Raw genomic sequence first — 20,904 nt, 5'->3', positions numbered from 1 at the left:
GAATGAACCAGACATCACTCTGGTACATGTGTTGCCGGGGATTGAACTTAGAAGCTCATGCTTGATAAAGCTCATGCTTTATCCACTGTGCCACTCCCCAGACTGTTCCTCATTACTTTCTATCCTCTTACTAAGTCTTATTTTGTAGTATTTAGTATTACCTGATAATACTTAATCACATATTTGCTTTCATTATTTCCCCATTACTAGACTGTAATAACCAAGAAGATGGATATTTTTCTCTTACTTGTACTAAATCTAGCACCTAGAAATCTTAGAGTGACCAGCATATGTCCAATCAAATGCTTGTTGAAAGAATGACTTGTGAAACAGCAGCAAAAGTGCATGTAATTTATTAAAAAATAAAAAACCTAAACCAGTTTTCAGTAGTATAATCATCTTAATTCATGTAGAGAAAATAGGATCTTGTGAAAATAATTTTAGTTTATTAAAAATGATAACTTTAAGCAGGACAATGAATTGCAGAGTTAAAGCCATTGAAAACTGTCTCCTGGTCCTGTTTAGTTTCTTCGTCTTTGAAGTGGACATATTAACCAACTTTTGTTGTATTGGTTAATATCCAACATTATTGGAAGTATATTTTAAATGTTGTCTACTTATGGTAATGTTTTTATCGTACTGTGCTGACTCCTATCACTATCATTACATGCTAGGATTTCTGGAGTGGCTTCACATTGCTCTCCATGCTTCCCTCTGTTAACCTAACTTCAATCTTCTACTCATTCTTCAGCCTGGGTGCTATAAGGTGATCATCTAATGGATCAGTGGTGTTTTTGTTTTTTTTTTTTAACAACTCAGTGGGCTCCCTTTTATCACTGGAGCAAAGTCTGTACCATTTTAAAGATCACTAGCCTTTTAATCTAAATATTCTATCCCCTTTGGACCCAGTTAGTAGGTAAACTAGAGGAATTCTATTAGAAAACAATTTTAAGTAGCATGTGACTCTACTAACAGTGAACAAGGAAGAACATTCTGGCTCTTAGAGCACGGCCTTACGACTCATAGTTTGTAAAGATTTTAGGTGATAATAATAACCAGACACCCATTCTGTTTATAAAAGTAACCTTAGTAAGACATGCAGGTACAAAAGCTTTATACAGTGCTACTTGTTTATATAGTTCCCATGAGAAATTACTTGTGTTATATTTAGATAAGGCAAGTGGATAAGTGTGATTTGCTTTGAGAAATTATAAGCCAGTTAAAAGTTGAACTTTCTGAACTTCCAAACTTGAGGTTTAATAACTTCACCTTCTAATAACATATAGGTAGCATTAGTACTCCGAGGCTTGTTTGTTAAGATCACTCCTGTAGACTTAACTGCATTAGCAACTGTTTATCTTTCTGTTCTTTATTGCAGGAGGGTATGGTTCCATTCCATTTTATCCAAACATGATAACAGATTATCCAGGAACAAGTTAAAAAGAAGGGAGACTGGTTCCAGAAAACATCTCTGGAAATTACCCTTGGACCCTGACTCTCATGGCAACATTACAATGTAGGTTCTGTATGAGCGTCAATAGCCAGTGGTCTCTGAGCTTACAACATGTTCCTGTTCACTGAGTCAGAGGTTGAGCAAGGCCATTATAAAGAGTATTAGTGTGTTATTGGAAGTTACGGATATTGAAGTGATATTTTGGTCAAGGAACACAAGAGTACGAATTCCTGTCCTTGACCAGTTTGTTTCAGCCTGCGTGCTGCAGAGCGCAAGGCAGCTGTAATGTTATTAGTTTGGGCTTTTACTTCACGCTCCAGGGATCTAAGCCAGAGCCTTTGATGAACTTCCAGATGTAAAGAAGACACTAGATTGACCTAAACAGCCCATAAACAAGCAAGGTTAAATGTTTGTTTCTACTTTGTGAAACAAAGCCCAAACCTCTAGCCAACATCTGCGTGCCAATGTGGTTACACCATGTACCTCATTACAAGGCTCTTTTCTTTGCAATTATTACTTGTTTAGCCCTTTAGGCAACTTTATGATGTGCATATTTAAAACTGAGGAGTCTTAATTTAGGAATTTGATTTACTTCTTCAAGACCAGGTAGATAAAGAGAAGTGGGTATGGCAGTATGACATGTGTAGAATTTCCTGTCGATGGCTCACCCGGGATGTAGTCACAGGCATGCTAAAATAATGACCTCCTAGTTCTTAAGGGTGGGTGCCCAAGTGAAGACTTAGCCAAACAGTTCCTGGGCAGACAGGAACAGTCCATTTTTATCATACCTGCTTTGCCTCTCCCTTCTCTCTAGAGAGTAAGAGACACAGGGAAAAGATATAGGTAGACATACACACTCGCCCACTTGTCCAGAGCTCTGCTCACATTAGACCTGCAGTGGTTCTGGGCATTGAACCTGGAACCTCTGAACCTAATACACAAAAGTTTTTGCATAGCCACTATTCTCTACTAGCCCCGAGCAGTTTGTGTGTCTGTCTGTCTCTGTCTCTCTCTCCCTCTTCCTCTCCCTCCCGTGTCCCTCTCTCCCCTAATGTGATATTTTCTGTTATGTCCTGACATGAAGAGGGTAGAGATGCAAGATGCACTGGTCTCCTTCATTGGTAATAACTAGTCCCCAAGTGCCCCTCGTGCCTACAGCCTTCCCCCGTTTCACTATAGCAATCCATCCTAGCCAGCGCCAAGTGGGAAAGAACTATTAAAGTTACAGCCTCAGGAGTTTGGGAGGGAGGGGGGGGGGGACATGGCTGAGCATATGAGCAGGCCAAGTCATACTCATTTCTGGGGAGCAGCGGGCTTACTAAAGGCTGACAAACAGTGCAAAGTGCTGTAATAAACTCATTTCTTGGGCTTGTCTGACCTTTGGGGGTGGGGGGAGGAGAATAACGGACTTTGAGCTCCCTCTAGAGGTCAACAGTGATAGAACAACATCATAATGATCTATAAGAAAACAACTTTTTTCTAAAGCTAACTTACCCCTTTAGCAGGAAACTAGCACAAATTCTTATATTGGGAGAAGCTACGTTTGAGAAGACATTTGGGTTAGTTACATTCAAATTACATACAGGGCCAATCCTAAAGTTCATTGTTTGCTCTATAGGGGATATTGATAAGTAACAGTGTGTCCAAACAAACTAGTTTCTTAGACTGAGCTCTGAATATTAAACCAAATCAAAAATGAGAATTGTTTTCTGTTGCCATGCACCAGAGTGTTACTGACAGCAACTCTTGAATTTAATGACTGTGGTTGTATACTTACTGTGTTCTCACCTCACTTTGCTAGTATCTGAAAAGCAAAGCTCAGTGAGTTTTTAGAATAATATTAAGGAATCAAAATTACAAACGTCTTAAGACTTAAGGAAATTAATCTATGCATTTTGATATCTCCATCCACGCACCAGGGTGATCTCAATCCAGGCTGATTTCATGACTAATTAGATTGTAATTTACCAACAGTATTAACTTTACTAAATCACTTTTGTGGTTTTTTTCTTTAATATTTCTTGATTTTATTTATTAGAAGGGTAGGAGGAAAGAAAGAACCAGACATTAGTCTGGTACATATGCTGCCAGGGATCGAATTCAGGATCTCATGTTTGAGAGTCTAATGCTTCTTCTACTGTGCCACCTCCTAGACTACCTAAATCACTTTTGTTGGTCAGTTCTAGTTTTAGAAAAAGTAAGTGGTGGGGGAGGGCGGTAGTGCCCACATGGTGCAAAGCGCAAGGACTGGCCTAAGGATCCCTGTTCGAGCCCCTGGCTCCCCGCCTGCAGGGGGGTCACTTCACAAGCGGTGAAGCAGCTTTGCGGGTGTCTTCCTCTCCCCCTCTCTGTCTTCCCATCTCTCAATTTCTCTATGTCCTACCCAGCAATGACAGCAGTGACAACAATCATAACAACAACAATAAACAACTAGGACAACAAAATGGGAAAAACGGCTTCCAGGGGAGCAGTGGGTTCGTAGTGCAGGCACCAAGCCCTAGCCATAACCCTGGAGAAAGAAGGAAAAAGTAAACGTGGGATCCTTTTTTGTCAGAGTAAGATCTCCAGTGGAGACCCATGGTGATGGCTAGTTATACAACTTCTGCAGTTGTATTGGCCTTCCGGAGCTTTAGTTTGCTACGTTAGAAGTTTCCTAATAAAATAGTGTTATTTTTCTAGCCTTTATTCTATTTTTTTTCCTTTCCTACGTATGTTAAGTTTATTTCAGAATGCATGCTCTGAAAGATTGATCCAGAGAGAGGTGTCTTTACAAATGAATGCTTATTTATTTATTTATTTTTACCAGAGCACTGGTAATGGCTGCTACATTATATCACTTGAGTTTCAAGAAAGGACCTACAGAAGCATTTTGACACTATCTATATAGCAAGTAAAACTAAAACATTATGGAATTAGTTTCAAAAAGCTTACACATTGAGACCATACTTTTTAATTTTTTATTTACTTATAAGAAAAATAGGAGGAGAGAGAGAGAACCAGACATCACTCTGGCACATGTGCTGCTGGGAATCGAACTCAGGACCTCATGCTTGGAGATTCCAAAGCTTTATCACTGTTGCACCACCTCCCAGACCACTTCTTTTATATTTTTTTTTCATTTAAAGATTAAATTTTAGTTATTTCTTATGGGTTGGGGGGGGGGTTCAGAGCACCACTGACCTGGCATGTACTGCAGATTAAATTGGGGAACCTCTGCGGTCTCTGACATCCAAGTCTGGTGCTCAGGTACTGTGTATTTCCTGAGACCTACTCACTTCTTTAAGTCTGTTAGCTTGTAATAATAACTGTATTCTTTAACAAAAACTGCTGTCTTAAATATGTATATGCATTTAGTTTGTGTTAATTTTTAAAGCTATATTATAGCACTGATTTTTATCTTTACCCTCAGAGTCCCCCCCCCCCCAAATTACTAAGTAGTTGATTAGCATTAGTGGTTGTTACGGAAGAAGGGCAAACGCTAGAAGAAGAAGTGGTTGTTAGTCTGTAACAAATTTTATTGTGACAAGAAAACAGAACCTTTAAAATCCTAACTGGAATTCTTTAAGGGACTCTCTGTAGCTGAAGCTTTATCCTATTTGCATAATTCTTGGATGAAACAAGGTTTATTCTTTTCTTTTTCTTTCTTTTTTTCTTTTCTTTTCTTTTCTTTTTTTTTTTGCTAGCCTTTTTAGATGTAGACACAGTGAGGAAAAGATAGCTAGTTCTATTCGGCTTCCTTCTCTTTTTATTTTGTATTAAAAATTTTAAGTTATCTTTATTTTCTTATTGGATAGAGACTGAATATTTTTACTCCTAAATACTTAGAAAATATATAAAGTTGAACTTCCAAGCACATATAATTTAAATAATTCACTATACCTTTTGTCAGTATATACATATAAAATAAACTCTTGTTATTGAACTCTTTTAAAGTTAGTTTTACCAACGACTGGCAGTATTATTGGCATTTATTTGACCAGGTCAAATGTACTGGTGATTCAGTAGCTTGTAGGACATTTTTTCTTTTCTTTTTTTTTTTTTTTCTTTCCTAGAGCATTGCTCAGCTCTGGCTTCTGGTTGTGCAGGGAATTGAACCTGGGATATCTGAGCTTTGAGCATGAAAGGGTTTTTTTTGTGTAACCAGTATGCTGTCTCCTTAGCTCTGTAGAAAAATCTCAAAGAAGTTGTCCCACAGTCTGTATGCCTTAAAATACTCTACCAAATGTTCACAGTGCTGAGAACAACTTAGTTCCAAGAAAGCCTAAAGTCAAACTCCATTCTGTCTGCACTTCCAGCATCTGATCATTTGGTAATTGTATAAAATAAAAACCCTTTTACTTCAGGGTGATACGTATGTTAAGACACTGAATATTGTAAACGATCTCAAGATTCTTCAGAGGCCAGGTGATCATGTGCGCTCTGTTCGAGCCACTAGTCTGCATTTGCAGGGCACAGCAAAGCAGTGCTACACGTGTGTCTTTTTCTTCCTGTCTTTCCCTTCTCTGGAGTATCTCTCCTCCTTCCAAATCAAATTAAAAAAAAAAAGAAAAGAACACTTGATATTTTAACAACAGATCTTTGTCATCTCTGACCTTCAGGTTGGACTCTACACACACACACACACAGCCACCCACCCACCCACCCACCCCGCTTACCAGAGCACTGCTGGGCTTTGGCTTGTGAGGGTCTGGGGATTAGACCTGGGACCTAGAATCTTCAGGCTTATAACCATATGCCATCTCCCCCAGCCCTCAAGTTGATCTTTTCTACATTGTCTAATCAGTTAATTCTGTTGAATTTGTCTTGTATTTCAGATAGTATATATTTTTAATCTTTTGACTATTCTTGACTTCTGTTTTGCTTCTGTTAAACTCGTAATTTGTTAATTTGGTGTTGAATTTTTTTTCTTCAGGTTATATTTTCTTTTTATAGGCGTGCTGGTTTTAAATTAAATGGCCTACAGTGGATTTAGATGGTTGAGTATTAGGTTTTGTGCTAGACAACATTATTTCAGTCAGTTTAACCCTTTCAGAGCTTGCCTTGAAAGCTTTGTTAGAGCAGGTTTATTCTTTAGTGATGATTTGGTCCTTTTAAATTTATTTTTAGGCTGGGAGTCGGGCTGTAGCGCAGCGGGTTAAGTGCAGGTGGCGCAAAGCACAAGGACCGGCATAAGGATCCTGGTTCGAACCCTGGCTCCCCACCTGCAGGGGAGTCGCTTCACAGGCGGTGAAGCAGGTCTGCAGGTGTCTATCTTTCTCTCCTCCTCTCTGTCTTCCTCTCCTTTCTCCATTTCTCTCTGTCCTATCCAACAACGATGACAACAACAATAATAACTACAACAATAAAACAAGGGCAACAGGGAATAAATAAATAAAATAAAATAAAAAAACTACAGAAAAAATTTATTTTTAGGCTTTCTTGTTTGACTTTTTGGATCCTTAACTATTCTGAGCCCTCGTAAACTTTCTGGTTGTGCTTTCTTAGATTTTTGTGGTCAGATCCAACCTAATGTTCAAAGTCACCTTTCTAGAGATTCATTAAGCTTTCTTTCTATATTCCGGCCACAAATTCTAGGTGTTTTGGGTCCCCCCCCCCCTCATTTCTGTCTCCCAGCTACTCCGTGGATTTTTTTTTTTTTTTTAATTCTTTACTCATAAGATTGTCCAGGCAGTAATCGGAGCAAGTATGGTGCCTATTTCTCTCTCCTTTCTGAAGGTTTATGGCTCTGTATACACTCCTTCCATCCACTGTCTGAAAGCCCATGTTTTGTCTGTCTTGTCATTTATCTTTGTGATTCACAGCCAGGGATAAATCCAGGTTGTCTTAGTCCCTTGTGGCCAGAAGCAGAAGACAATTACAGATTTGAAATTCTTGGCTTTTGTCTTTGATTTCACCCTATGAGTGTTCAGTTACTGGATATTCTTATTTAGGGGTTTCCAGGGATATTTTTGTGTAATGTACACAGTTGTCTCTGTTAGTGTTTGTTTTTGCTGAAATGTACCAACAAGGAAAGGAGATTACCTGGTAGAATTTTTAAATTTATTTTTTAGATGTTTTATTCAATTTATTTAAATGAGGGAGAGATACAGAGAGAAAGATTCGGAGAGAAACTGGAGCACTGCACAGCTGTGGCTTACAGTAGTGCTGGGGATTGAGCCTGGGAGTTCAGAGCCTTGGGCGTGAAAGTCTTGGCATGACCATTATGCTGTCTCCCCAGCCTGAATTTTTTTATTTACTAGATATAGGCAGAGAAACTGAGAGGAAAGGGGAGGGAGATCTGCAGCACTGCTTCACGTCTACTGGAGACTTAAACCTGCATCTTTGTGCATTTTGTAACGTGCTTAACCCTGTGCAACACTGCCTGGTCCTTCCTTTGTGGTAAAAGAATTCATATATTTGGAAGTCAGGCCGTAGTGCAACGGGTTAAGCACACATGGTGCAAAGCCCAAGTACCAGCATAAGGATTCCAGTTCGAGCCCCGGGCTCCCCACCTGTAGGCGAATTGCTTCACAGGTGGTGAAGCAGGTCTGCAAGTGTCTTTCTCTCCCCCTCTCTGTCTTCCCCTCCTCTCTCCATTTCTCTCTCTCCTATCTAACAATGATGACATCAGTAACAACAATAATAACTAAAAAACAATAAAAAGACAAGGGCAACAAAAGGGAAAATAAAGATATTTTAAAAATTAATTAAAAAAGGAAGTCAAATATTTGGGCCAGGGAGTTGGTACAGTAAGTAGAGTAAGTATTTTATGAGAGCACCAAAAGAAAAAAGAAAAAAAAGATGAATCTTGAGGGGTGGTGGAGTGGTATTTTGGTGTTTCTCATTTGGAAAAATAAAGAAAAAGATGATGTTTGTAAAAGAGTAACCACCTTGCTAAGTTCATTTTTTTCAGTTATCTGAGTTTGATTTCATATCAGAATACCACCCCTGTATTCTAGATTGTAAATATTTGCGACCACTTTCTTCCTGAAGTCCCCTTTGACATAATAATCACTGTGCAGGTTTTCACATTGGGCTCTCAAGCATGAGATCCCGAGTTCAAGCCCTGGTAGCACATGTACCAGAGTGATGTCTGGTTCTTTCTCTCCGATCTTTCTCATTAACACACTTCCCAGACCACTCATATATATTTTTTTCTTTTTAAAATTTTTTATTTGTTATTGGATTGAGACAGAAGGAAATTGAGAGAGGAGGGAGAGACAGAGAGACACCTGTAGCTCTACTTCAACACTCATGAAGCTTTCCCCCTGCAGGTGGGGCCACTCATATATTCTATAAAGGGATAGAGATTGACATGTGTGTGCTTAGTGCCTCAATTGTGTCAGGTCTTTCTAAGTAGGGACATGTAGCCATTGTAATGTTGACACTAGTTGACAGTATAAAGTCTATTTGCTTTTTTGAATGTAGGCACTTCACAATGAGACAATAAACTGAATACGTTCTTGTATTCATCATTCAGTGATTTATGTATGGAACTCAGTGCTGCCAGCAACGATTTATTCATTTATTTTACCAGAGCACTGCTCAGCTCTGGCTTATGGTGTTGATGAGGGTTGAACCTGGGACCTTGGAGCGTCAGGCATGTGTAACCATTAGGCTGTCTCCACCACCACCCCCCTTTTAAACTTTTCTGTAAATTGAAAATGATACCTGTCATTATGGTATTAGAAGGATTAAGCAAAAGTCTTGGAATATGCTCAGTTCACACAGTGTTTAGCACATAGCTCTTCATATCTTTCTGGGGTGTTTCTCTACATGAACAGTAACTGTTACTTGTTTTAATGTTACGATTCAATTAATATACTGGCAGGAGCTGATAAAAGCATTTTCTGTAAAGATTCAAGTAGTATTGGGTTGTTGGAAAAGTTACAATCTACTTTCTTTGGAAAAAAATGTGCCATGACTTCTGACAATCCAGTAAATGTTTTTAGTCTTTTCCAGATATTTAAACTTGCTTTTATAAAGTGAAAACTGCCACAATTAATCTCTAAATAAATAGGTGTGGCCTAAGTGATATTTACAGGCAGGACATTGTTTTCCAGGCTGTAAGCTACAGGTCACTTTCATATTTTTTTTTTTTTTGAAACATGTTCAGCTTTTTTACATAACACAGTCTATACAGTTATGTTTGCTCTATTTTTTTAAAAAAAATTTAATATTTATTTACTACCTTTTGTTGCCCTTGTTGTTTTATTGTTGTGGTTATTATTATTGTTGTCGTCATTGGATGGGACAGAGAAAAATGGAGAGGAGAGGAGGAGACAGAGAGAGGGAGAGAAAGATAGACACCTGCAGACCTGCTTCACCGCTTGTGAAGCATCTTCCCTGCAGGTGGGGAGCCAGGGCTCCAACCGGGATCCTTACATTGGTCCCTGTGCTTTGTGCCATGTGCGCTTAACCCACTGCACTACAGACCAACTCCCAATTTTTTAAAAAAAATTTTATTTATTTTCCCTTTTTAAAAAAATTGTTGTTGCTATTGATGCCATTATTGTTAGATAGGACAGAGAGAAATGGAGAGAGGGCGGGGAAGAAAGAGAAGGGGAGAGAAAGACACCTGCAGACCTGCTTCACCGCCTGTGAGGTGACTCGCCTGCAGGTGGGGAGCTGGGGGTCCTTGAACCGGGATCCTTATGCCGGTCCTTGTGCTTTGCGCCACATGCGCTTAACCTGCTGCGCTACACCCGGCTCCGTTACTCTAATTTTTAATAGGATCATTTCAAGTGACTTATTTGGCTTAAAGTCCTCAAATGACGTTATGAAAAGCGATGAATAATCCCAGAAAATGCCTTTCATGCAAGAGCTAAAATATTCAGAGAATGTCAATTATAATAATATGGTCACTTTATAGAGTAATTATTGATATCACTGCTAACTATGATATTTTTCTTGTGTCTGATAGTTTTTTAAAATACATTTTATTTACTTTTAATGTCAGAGAGACAAAGATAAACACAGAGAGCTACCAGCTCAGCTCTGGTTTATACTGTTACTGGGGATTGAACCTGGGACTTTGGAGCCTCAGGCATGAAAGTCTCTTTTTGCATAATCATTATGCTGTATCTCTCCAGTCCCTTGTGTCAGCTTTTTATGCTGGGAGTGTTACATTTTAAAATCTTTGAATTTTTTTAACAGTGTTTTGTTTATTAAATAGTACATAGAAAAGGCAGCAAGTGACCAAAAGGGAGTGATATGCCTGACGAGATAAAAATAGACCAGCAGCCCTGCTGTTATTACTCCCAGCACCAACAGTAATTATTGTACCATCTCCCAAAGAAAGCAATTATATCATCTTCTTGGAATGAAACTGGTTGCTGACAACTCAGAAAGAAAAGTTTGAAAGAAAAAAAGTTCTTTTTTTATATTGCATGATGAGTCTGTCTCATTTTCTGCTAGTAATATAAAATTTAACAAAGATCAGAAACATTGTGACCACGGAGTAATGATCTAGTTCTTCATCTCCTCAATAAACAAATCTTTAAAAAATAATTATGTTAGTTTTTCTTAATGGAGAGTTGATCGTGTCTTTTGAACAGCACTATTTTAGTTTTCTGCAGTCATCTACAATGTAGTTTTAAAAAATGATAATGGAATTAGTATAGTTTAAGGAATGGTTTCTTTTGGTGGAGCCAGTGCTTTGCATGATCTCACTGCTTCTGGGCTGATTTTTTTTTTTTTTTATTCATTCACTTATTTATTTTGATACGACAGAGAGAAACTGTGGTGAAGGAAGAGATAGAAAGAGGCACCTGGAGTACTGCTTCAATGCTTGTGAAGCCTCCAGCCCTGAAGGTGGGGCAGAGGGGCTGCGGGCAGGGGAAAAGTTGAAGCCAGGACCTTGAACATGTTATTGTTGCATTCAAGGTGGAGGCAACACTTCCTCTCCCCCCCCCCCCCCCCGGCTGATTTTTTTTTTTTTTTAATTCAGCTAGAAGAGGGCAAATGTAGACAGCATAATGGTATATACAGACTCTCCTGCCTAAAATTCGATCCCCTAACCACCATAAGCTAGAGTTGATCAGTGCTCTGGGAAAAAATAATGGAAATAATAAGATTCAGATAAAAGAGAGGACAGCACTGGAACATTCCATGGTGTTGCTAGGGCTTGAACCTGGGCTGCATTTCTGGTGGTAGAAGACTTGCATCTTACCTGGCGATCTGTTTCTCTGGCCCTGGGAACAGATTATCATCCAGAATCATAGATAGTAGTATTTGGCCATCCTTGTCTAGTTAGTACATGGTAGCGAGCCATGCTGGTTAAATCATGGCTTGCCGAGAAAATAGTAGTGTTTGTACACTGGGACAGGTAGGTTGCTCATGACAGATAACAGATTAGGGTGCTCTGTACTCTTCAGGCAAACCCACAAGTCATTCATGCCATATCAGTTTTCATTGGCACATGTGGCCAAAGCCCTGATTTGAGTGTTCTCCATAATTCATTCCCGAACGTCTTTCTTCCTTTCAGCTCTCAATTTTGTATGTCAAATTCCACATTTAGTTATATATTCCCAGAGAGAGTTTATGAGATCTTGACATTTCACTCAGAAAACCTTTTGATAGCATCATTGATGTACTTGATGATTTAGTAGATAATTAAATATACAGTGGCTCTCATACTTTATGGTTGGTTGTGTTGAGGAATCTTGTTTCCTTTTTTTTTTTTGGGGGGGGGGGGATGCAGGATCAATGTGCCTATTTCAGTTCCACCACATAGATATATGTAGTACATAAAAGTCTGCAAGGAAGCCACAAGCTTGCACATTCACACACCAACCACCAATAAATATTGCACATTAGTCAAATAAAAAGATTTGGTTGGCTGTTTCTAAACTTTTTGTTTATTGATTTTGGGGGGGGGGTATTTTTAAGAATGTACATATGTTGAGGAAATTGTATGTCATTGACCCAGTATTTCTTGCCCTTAAGGTTTTAAAGTGAGCTGACTTGTAAATGTGTAAATCTGATGACTGTCCTTCAATGATGTTCAAGCTCTGTTTCTCACATATATAATTATAATGAGAGACTTTTACACTGCTCTACTTTGCTCTGGCTTATGGTGGTGTAGGGACTGAACACAGAAGTCTTTTTGCATAATCATTATGCTATTTATTTATTTTCCTATTTTATTTGATAGGGCAAAGAAATTAAGTGGGGAGGAAGAAAAAGATAGATACTTACAGACCTGCTTCACTGCTTTAAGAGTCCCCCTGTGCCTGTCTCTCTTCTCCTGCCCCCAGGTGTGGAGTAGTGTCTTAAACCAGGTCCTTGAGCTTGGTAACTTGTGCCCTCAGCCAGATGTGCCACCACCCAGCCTCCTCCACGTATGACTTTTAAAGCTTTGAATCTTTCTGCAAAATTAGTTCTGTACCAGACACTGATTCTATCACTTTACTCTGAAAACGCTATATGAAATAATAAAGAGAGTTCTAATTTCTTTAATTTAGATAAATGCAACAACTTGAACCTGCAGAGTGAATCTGGTGCTTGAGTGAGATGGGAACATTTTACCAAGCCAAGCACATTTTTTAGAGTCCAAAGAGGTATTTTTTGTGCATATCGACATTGTCTTGATATTCAAACCAACTAGAAAGAAAATGACTAATTTTTAATGGTGCTATCATAGACTGCTTCACAAATTGATTTAATATACACCCACAATTTATTGGCCCTAAGTACTAGCAGTGCTTACTGCTGCCACTTTCCTTCTCTCCCATCCCCCTCAATGTATTATTACACATAAAAGGAATACGTTTCACATGAGGCAGAAAGTAGGAGGTCGACACAAGCCCAGAGATCACTGTTGTGCCTGCAGTGCTGAGTGAGGATTGTTTCCCAGCCACATGGTACTGTGTGTCAAGTAGTTTCATGTTGGCTTATTCTGGGGAGAAGGGAAGAATTACTTGGTAAATCAGAATATTCATGAGAGAACTTTAGATTTATTTCTCATGGCAGTTTGGTAAACAGGTGTGTAAAATGTCAGGAGTGTGCTAATTTCCAAAACTAAGTTGGGAGAAACTGATACATATATTTTTTTGTTTCATTTATACAGCAGATATAATTTCTACGGTAGAATTTAATCATTCTGGAGAATTACTAGCAACAGGCGATAAAGGTGGTAGAGTTGTCATCTTTCAACAAGAGCAGGAGGTAAGTGTTCAACAATTAATACTAAATTTCGGTTTGCTCCTGGGACTGGAGCCTGTGTAGTCCTGAGAATAAACCTCTGTCAGTGTGTGTGTCTGTGTGTGTGTGTGTGTCTGTGTGTCTGTGTGTCTGTCTCTCCTTTCAATTTACCAGAGCACTGCTCAGCTCTGGTTTATGGTGGTATGTGGTATGGGGAATTGAACCTGGGACTGCGAAGCCTAACCATTATGCTATCTACCCCCTCCTGTCCTGAAAATCTCATTTGGGGTGCTGCCAACCCCTACTCTCTCTTAACCCCCAAAATATTTGTTTGTCAAGTAGAATGTTCTTTGTGTCTGCTCTGATTCTTGTAGCTTTGCATTTGTTCCTCAAGTTACATATGTATTCATGTAATAGAACTTATTACCTCTATACTCCCTTTCTAGTTGAGTTGATATGAAAATTGCTTCTTTTCTTTTTGAAGAAACTAATTTCTCATTGTATCTGTAGTTTAGGTGGGATTTTGTTTTGAGTAAATCTTATGCACAGTTTTTAAATCTGATTAGTGCAGTTTCTCTAAATTTCTTTGTTACACAAAATTTATTACACTCGATTTTCCTGTGCCCTCTCCTTTCATTTACAGGTCAAAGTTAAATCTTTTAGAATAATTTGTTCTGAAACATTCTACCCCTTGTCCTATAATACATTCAGAAAGAGTTAAAAGTAATGTGAGATGCAGGGTTTTACAGATAAAATTATGTTTAAATTATAACGCAGATAGGTTTTAAAGGACTGTGAAATTCCTTAAATAAGCAAAGAATCTAGTAATAATACTACTACTTTGCACTTCTATAGCGTCTTTGACCTGAGGATCTCAAAGTGCTTTACAAAAACTAATGAATTAATCCTCACAGCACCTCAGTGAGGTAGGTAATTTAATTTTAAGAGAAATGATTAAAAGTGTCTGATTAGAAGGTGCACAAACACTAAGTATGTCTCTTTTATATTATTTTTCTTCTTTTGGTTGGAAAAAATAAGACTGAAACTTTTCATGACAATAGTTTTTTGTAAGGGGGGCAAAATCAGATTTTCTGTTCCTGCTTTCAAGCACCTTAAAACTTCTATCGTAAAAAAGAAAAATTATTGTAAGACTCTTGAAATATTTAGAGTTGAAACAGGACCTTAGAGATCAATACAACCATCCTTTATTTACAACTGAGAAAGTCAAGACATTAAGAAATTACTTGATTATTTAGTGACAGCTGAAAACTAGAACCCAGAACCTTCTGACATGTCATCTTTTCAGTATTATTAGGTAGCCAAAATATGGGTGTTAAGCTTGTTACCGAGACTACAGAGTTGCCTCTCTCAATGTGTTGTATAGTGAAAGTTATTGACTCCTACACTTTGCTTTTGTTTCAAAGGTATTTTGAGAAGAGCATGTAAAATTAATTCTGATTACTGAGCACTTCCACCTAGAAGGATGGAAGGAACTTGAGGGAGTGTGTGTGTGTGTGTGTGTGTGTCACTTTTTGGCGAAAAAAATTATGGTTATTCAAGTAGAAATACCTGAATGAAAGAGGTCCCATTTCCTTTTAGTAAAATTAAAGGAAATTTTGATGAAAATTGGTCAAAATAGTGGTCCAGGAGGTGGCGCAGTGGATAAAGCATTGGACTCTGAGTCAAGCATGAGGTCCTGAGTTCATTCCTCAGCAGCACATGTACCAGAGTGATGTCTGGTTCTATCTCTCTCTCTCCTCCTATCTTTCTCATTAATAAATAAATAAAATCTTTTTTTTTAAATTTGGTCAAAATAATAGTTTAGTACTTTCCCACAGGTTGTCAGTGTATTAAATTGAACTTGGAGGTCTAACTTCCGAATTACTGAAACGGCTCAAACATTTTACTTCAGGAAAGAATGCCCCAAAATTTAAAGAGTAGTCATTTCCTGGGATTTCCTTTGAAAGTTTTACCAAAAATTCTTGCACACTAATACTTTGACTACTTTCTCTTATAGGAAGTAAGCAACATAACTGACTTTGAGAAAGCCATTGGTAGAGGACTTTTCTTTTTGTGTATCTGTCATCCTTAGCTGCGTTTCAGAGTCAAAAAAACTAATCTATTATCTAAGACCTTAGATTAGTAACTTGCTTGTCTTCTGATACTGTAGATGCCGGTGCTATATTAAATGATAGATTACATTTTTTATCGTTTTACTGGGGGAAATAATATCACCCCATGATAAGTGATAGGTTAATATTGATGGTAGTAACAGTTGATAATCCCTTCTCTGACACTTAATTTTACTAATAATAATTTTGTGTGTTTTTACCTGGATTGTTTTTCACAATTTAAACCCCCCACTATACCTACCTATATGTCTACAAAATAGAGTTAGATTTAAGTGATCTCTACAAGCATAAATGTTACATACACTTTTCAGACTGATACTGACTCTGGTGGGTTTTTTTTTTTTTTAATTGTATAGACAGCCAGAAATAGAGCAAGTAGGGGGAGACAGCCAGGGAGAGATGCAGAGAGATACCTGCAGCCCTGCTTCATCACTTGCAAAGCTTACTCCCTAGCAGGTAGGGAGGGACTGGGGGCTTGAACCTGGATCCTTGAGCATTGTAACATGTGTGCTTAACCAAGTGTGCCACCACCCAGCCCCAGTAGCTCTGTTTGTAAAATACACCAACACGCTACTGTGGCTTTGATCATCTACCCAGCAGCAGGGTGGTTGCTAAAATTGGAGAATAAAATATCTCTACTTTTTATTGTTCTGCCCTGGGAAAAGATACAGTTGCAGAGTGAATCTCCTGCGCCTGCCTTTCTGTCTTTTACCTGTCCCAGGTGACAGATTCCCTTTCTGTCACTGTTGGCAGCTCGCACTGCCTGTCCCTGTACTCCCTAGCCATGACAGGAAACCAGATCTTCATTCAGTTTGTGTATGTTTCATCCTCTGTGTGTGACTTAATAAGTATTTTTCTAACAAATATGCTAGTTTTTTTTATTATGACAGTTTGTGTGATAAAATAGAGGCATATAGGGAAGTCGAAGGTAAAAATTACTTCCCTCAGGCATCACACCCATCCTCTCATTTATAAAGCTCCCAAATTTTGATATCTAACTCACTCACCATTCTTCAGTATTTTTTTCCCTGCTTTTATAACTGCCTGATTATTACTGTTTTCATTTTCTATTTGCTCTCTTATAAAATGTATTTATTTATTGGATACAGACAGAGAAACTGAAATGGAAGGGGAGACAGGGAGCGAGGCACCTGGAGCACTGCTTCACTGCTTGTGAAGGTTCCTACCTACAGTTGAGGAGGTGTTGAACCTAGCCCCTTGCACATGGAAACCTGCGCACTCAGCTAGGTGTGCCACCTCCTGGCCCTTGAAAAGTCTTGTTATTTAGGAATTCGTGTAGAAGAAGAGATTATTTTTTAAAGATTTTAATTTATTTATTAGTGAGAAAGATTGGGGACACAGAAAACCAGACATCACTCTGGTACATGTGCTGCCAGGGATTGAACTCAGGGCCTCCTGCTTGAGAGTCCAGTGCTTTATCCACTGTGCCACCTCCTAGACCACAGAAGAGATTGTTTATAATAAGGCTTGTTTTTTGAAACTGCGAGTTTTTAAGCAGCCCCCACCCCACTCTCCTAGTCTGGTCTAAGGTTGTGTTCAGAGTACACTTGGAACATGTATTTTAAATTAAGGGTCCTAGACTGCCCCGTGATTATACAGTTAGAATTTCCTCAGACTAGATTCATTTGTTGTTATTCTGGTGATGGGGCCTCATGAGGTGACTGAGCAGGAAGCTTCTGCCCTCTTACCATATGTACGATCCTGCATTCCGGGAGAGCACCAAGGGAACTGCATGGAGGTGGAGAGGTGCCTTGGTATTTCAGCTCACTTTCAAAGCAGAATACAACACGGACCCTAGAGATTGCTTAGAATATTGCTCATGTACAAGTCTCTGGATTCACATACCGACACATGATAACAGCTTTTCATGTCTGAGGTTTTGCAGTTCCAGGTTCAATGCTCAACACCACCATAAGCCAGAGCCAAGCAGTGCTCTGGTCTTGCTTTGCTTCTTTTTCTTTGTATCTCATTAAAAACAAGTATTTTTTAAAAATAATGTAGTCCATTGAGAATTTAATTGGAGGTATAAAATTTAAATGCCATGATAATTCCATAGCTTCCGGTGTATACTGTCTAAAAGTACATTCGAACAGTTTCCCCAAGACTGTACATACAGAATGTGTGAAGAATCATAAGCTTTAATTGCCACCAGATTTATCACTGGTGCTCAGTGCCTTCACGACAAACCCACTGCTCCTGGTGGCCTTCCCCTCCCTCTTTATTTGATAGGACAGAGAAAAATTCAGAGGGGAGGGAGTTAGAGAAGGAGAGAGACACCTGCAGTACTTGCTTCACCTCTCGTAGAGCTTTCCCCCTGCAGGTGGGGAGCAGGTGCGCAAACCCAGGTCCCTGTGCATGAATATGTATTGCACTCCTAGAATATAAGCACCAGAAATCACTGGGCTTGACAAGATCCTGAACCTTTTCCTCAAGGTTACACTAATCTTTTTTCTAGTAGATGCTATAGATTCTTCAATAGCTTGGTGAATTCTGTAGTCTTTTTAAGTTGCATAAAATGTAGTTCTCAGAGTAATATAAGACAAAGTCCACTTCAGCCAAGTTCACAAAAGCTCTAGTTTCTTCTGCTCATTGATACTTTTGTAGGTGAACTATCCTGTATGTCACAAATGTTAACACCTCGTACTACAATCTCTTTGACCGTTAAAAGAAAATTAGGGACCCAGACAAAGATTTTCCCATCCAGAGCCACACCATTAATAAATGGGATAATACTCCCAGAACATGGGTATTCTGGTTCCCAGATCATAGCCTTTCTCATGCTGACCCAAGATCCTTTATGTACTAGTAGTCCCTTTACTAGTGTCCTAATCCTATTTAATCCTCACTGCAAACTAATGTATATGTGTATGCATGTATACGCCTGTGTGTCAATTTATCACATGTAGAAACTTAGTAAAGGCAAATAACTTTTCTAATATAACTGATACGAATTCTGTAAAAATTAAAATGCATATTTACAGTGTCGAATATTGTTTGTTTAGCAAATGAAAAACTTTCCAGGGGGACCAAGCCGTGGCACACGTGCTTTACATGCACAAGGCCCTGGTTTAAAGTCCCCTGGTCCCCACCTGCAGAGGGGAAGCTGCACAAGTGGTAGAAAGAAAGAAGCAAGTCATGGGAGCCGGGCGGTAGCGCAGCGGGTTAAGTGCACGTGGCACAAAGCGCAAGGACCAGCAGAAGGATCCCGGTTCGAGCCTCCGACTCCCCACCTGCAGGGGAGTTGTTTCACAGGCAGTGAAACAGGTCTGCAGGTGTCTTTCTCTCCCTCTTTGTCTTCCCCATCTCTATACATTTCTCTCTGTCCTGTCTAACAACGACAACATCAGTAACAACTACAATAATAACTGCAACAACAATAAAAAGACAATAATAGCAACAAAAGGGGAAATGAATAATTTTTTGAAAGAAGCAGGTCTCTTTCTCTCTTTGCCCCATCTCAATTACTCTCTGTCTCTATCCAAAAATAAACAAAGAAAAAAAAAAATGCTGGAGAGGTTGTGGGGACAAAGGAACCCTCCTTCACTGCTGGTGGGAATGTCAGTTGGTCCAACTCCTGTGGAGAGCATTCTAGAGAACTCTCAGAAGGCTAGAAATGGACTTACCCTATGATCCTGCAATTCCTCTCCTGGTGATATAGCCTAAGGAACCCAACACACCCATCCAAAAAGATTTGTGTATATCTATGTTGATAGCAGCACAATTTGTAATAGCCAAAACTTGGAAGCAACCCAGGTCTCCAGCAACAGATGGGTGGCTAAGTTGTGGTCTGTATACACAATGGAATATTACTTAGCCATTAAAAATGGTGATTTCACCATTTTTAGCCCATCTTGGATGGAGCTTGAAGAAATCATGTTACGTGAGGTAAGTCAGAAACAGAAGGATGAATATGGGATGACCTCACTCTCAGGCAGAAGTTGAAAAACAAGAACAGAAGAGAAAACACTGAGCAGAACTTAGACTGGAGCTGGTGTATTGCACCAAAGTCAAAGGCTCAAGTGGGTGAGGGGGACAACACAGGTCCTGGAAAAGGATGACAGAGGACCTAGTGTGTTGCATTGTTATGTGGAAAACAGAAATGTTATGCATATGTAAACTGTTGTATTTACTGTTGAATGTAAAACATTAATCCCTTAGTAAAGGGAAAAAAATGCCACCAGGGCTATTACTGCTCAGTGCTGGCACTACAAATCCACAACTTCTGGTGTTCCTCCCCTCCGCTCTCCTCTCTCCCTACCTCCCTCCCTTCCTTCCATCCATCCTTTTTTGCTTTGTATTACTCTTGACAGGACAGAGAGAAACTGAGAGGGATGGGGAGGTAGGGAGAGAGAGGTGGGGAGCTGTGGCTTGAGTCTGGATCCTCGCATAAGGTAATGTTTGTTTAGCCAGATGCACCGCCACCAGGATCCCCCAAAAATTATTTTAAAAAACATTTCCTTAAAAATTTTTTCCTGTGGTCCAGGAGGTGGCGCAGTGGTAAAGCTTTGGACTCTCAAGCATGAGGTCCCGAGTTCGATCCCCGGCAGCACGTGTGCCAGAGTGATGTCTGGTTCTTTCTCTCTCCCTCTTTCTCATAAATAAAATATTAAAAAAAAAATTTTTTTTTTTCTTTTCCTGTGGTCCAGGAGGTGGTGCAGTAGAGAGTCTCTTGTGTCTGAGGCTCTATAAAGTCCCAGGTTCAATACCCCATATTGACATGAGCCAGAGCTATGCAGTGCTCTAGTAAATAATAATAATAATAATAATCGGTTGCTAGTGTTTTTAAAAGTACTTTCGCTGGTTGTTCAGCTGAATTTGTGTGCATGTCACTATGTAATTGTTGGACATGGTAGAATTTCTTTACATATTTCCCTCTGCTGCCCCCCCCCCCCCCCAACCACCAAGGTTATCGCTAGGGCTCAGTGCTAGCATTATCTAGCCACCACTCATCAGCCACCTCCCCTCTCCTCCATTTCCTTCTCCATTTTATTAGATGGGACAGAGAAAAATTAAGAAGGAAGGGAGAAATAGAAGGATAGATACCAGCAGACCTGCGTCACTACGCATGAAGCATTACCTACCCCTGCAGTTGGCGAATGGGAAATCAAACCCACGTGCTTGTGCATGGTAATGTGTGCCCTGGATCAGGCGTGTCACTGCCCAGCTTTGTTCATT

At 39.4% G+C, this 20,904-nt stretch overlaps 1 protein-coding gene across 4 annotated transcripts in view; it reads left to right on the top strand.

Moving 5' to 3' along the window:
• The window catches only part of PPP2R2A (protein phosphatase 2 regulatory subunit Balpha), an 81,561-nt gene that overhangs the window by 39,408 nt on the left and 21,249 nt on the right, over positions 1 to 20,904 (top strand). Inside the window, exons 3-4 of one of the 4 annotated variants that reach the window (XM_060178847.1) lie at positions 1,379 to 1,516; positions 13,506 to 13,600. In XM_060178847.1, coding sequence (XP_060034830.1) covers positions 1,501 to 1,516; positions 13,506 to 13,600 — 111 coding nt within the window. In that variant the 5' untranslated portion in view covers positions 1,379 to 1,500. Of the gene's footprint in view, positions 1 to 1,378; positions 1,517 to 13,502; positions 13,601 to 20,904 lie in introns of all 4 variants that reach the window. The other 3 variants (XM_060178846.1, XM_060178845.1, XM_007535041.3) reach the window with 3 other exon arrangements.

The sequence above is a fragment of the Erinaceus europaeus genome, chromosome 19 (assembly GCF_950295315.1).
Source record: "Erinaceus europaeus chromosome 19, mEriEur2.1, whole genome shotgun sequence".
Lineage (NCBI taxonomy): Eukaryota > Metazoa > Chordata > Mammalia > Eulipotyphla > Erinaceidae > Erinaceus > Erinaceus europaeus.
The sequence above is the reverse complement of the archived record's forward strand: the minus strand, read 5'-3'. Positions and strand labels throughout refer to the sequence as shown.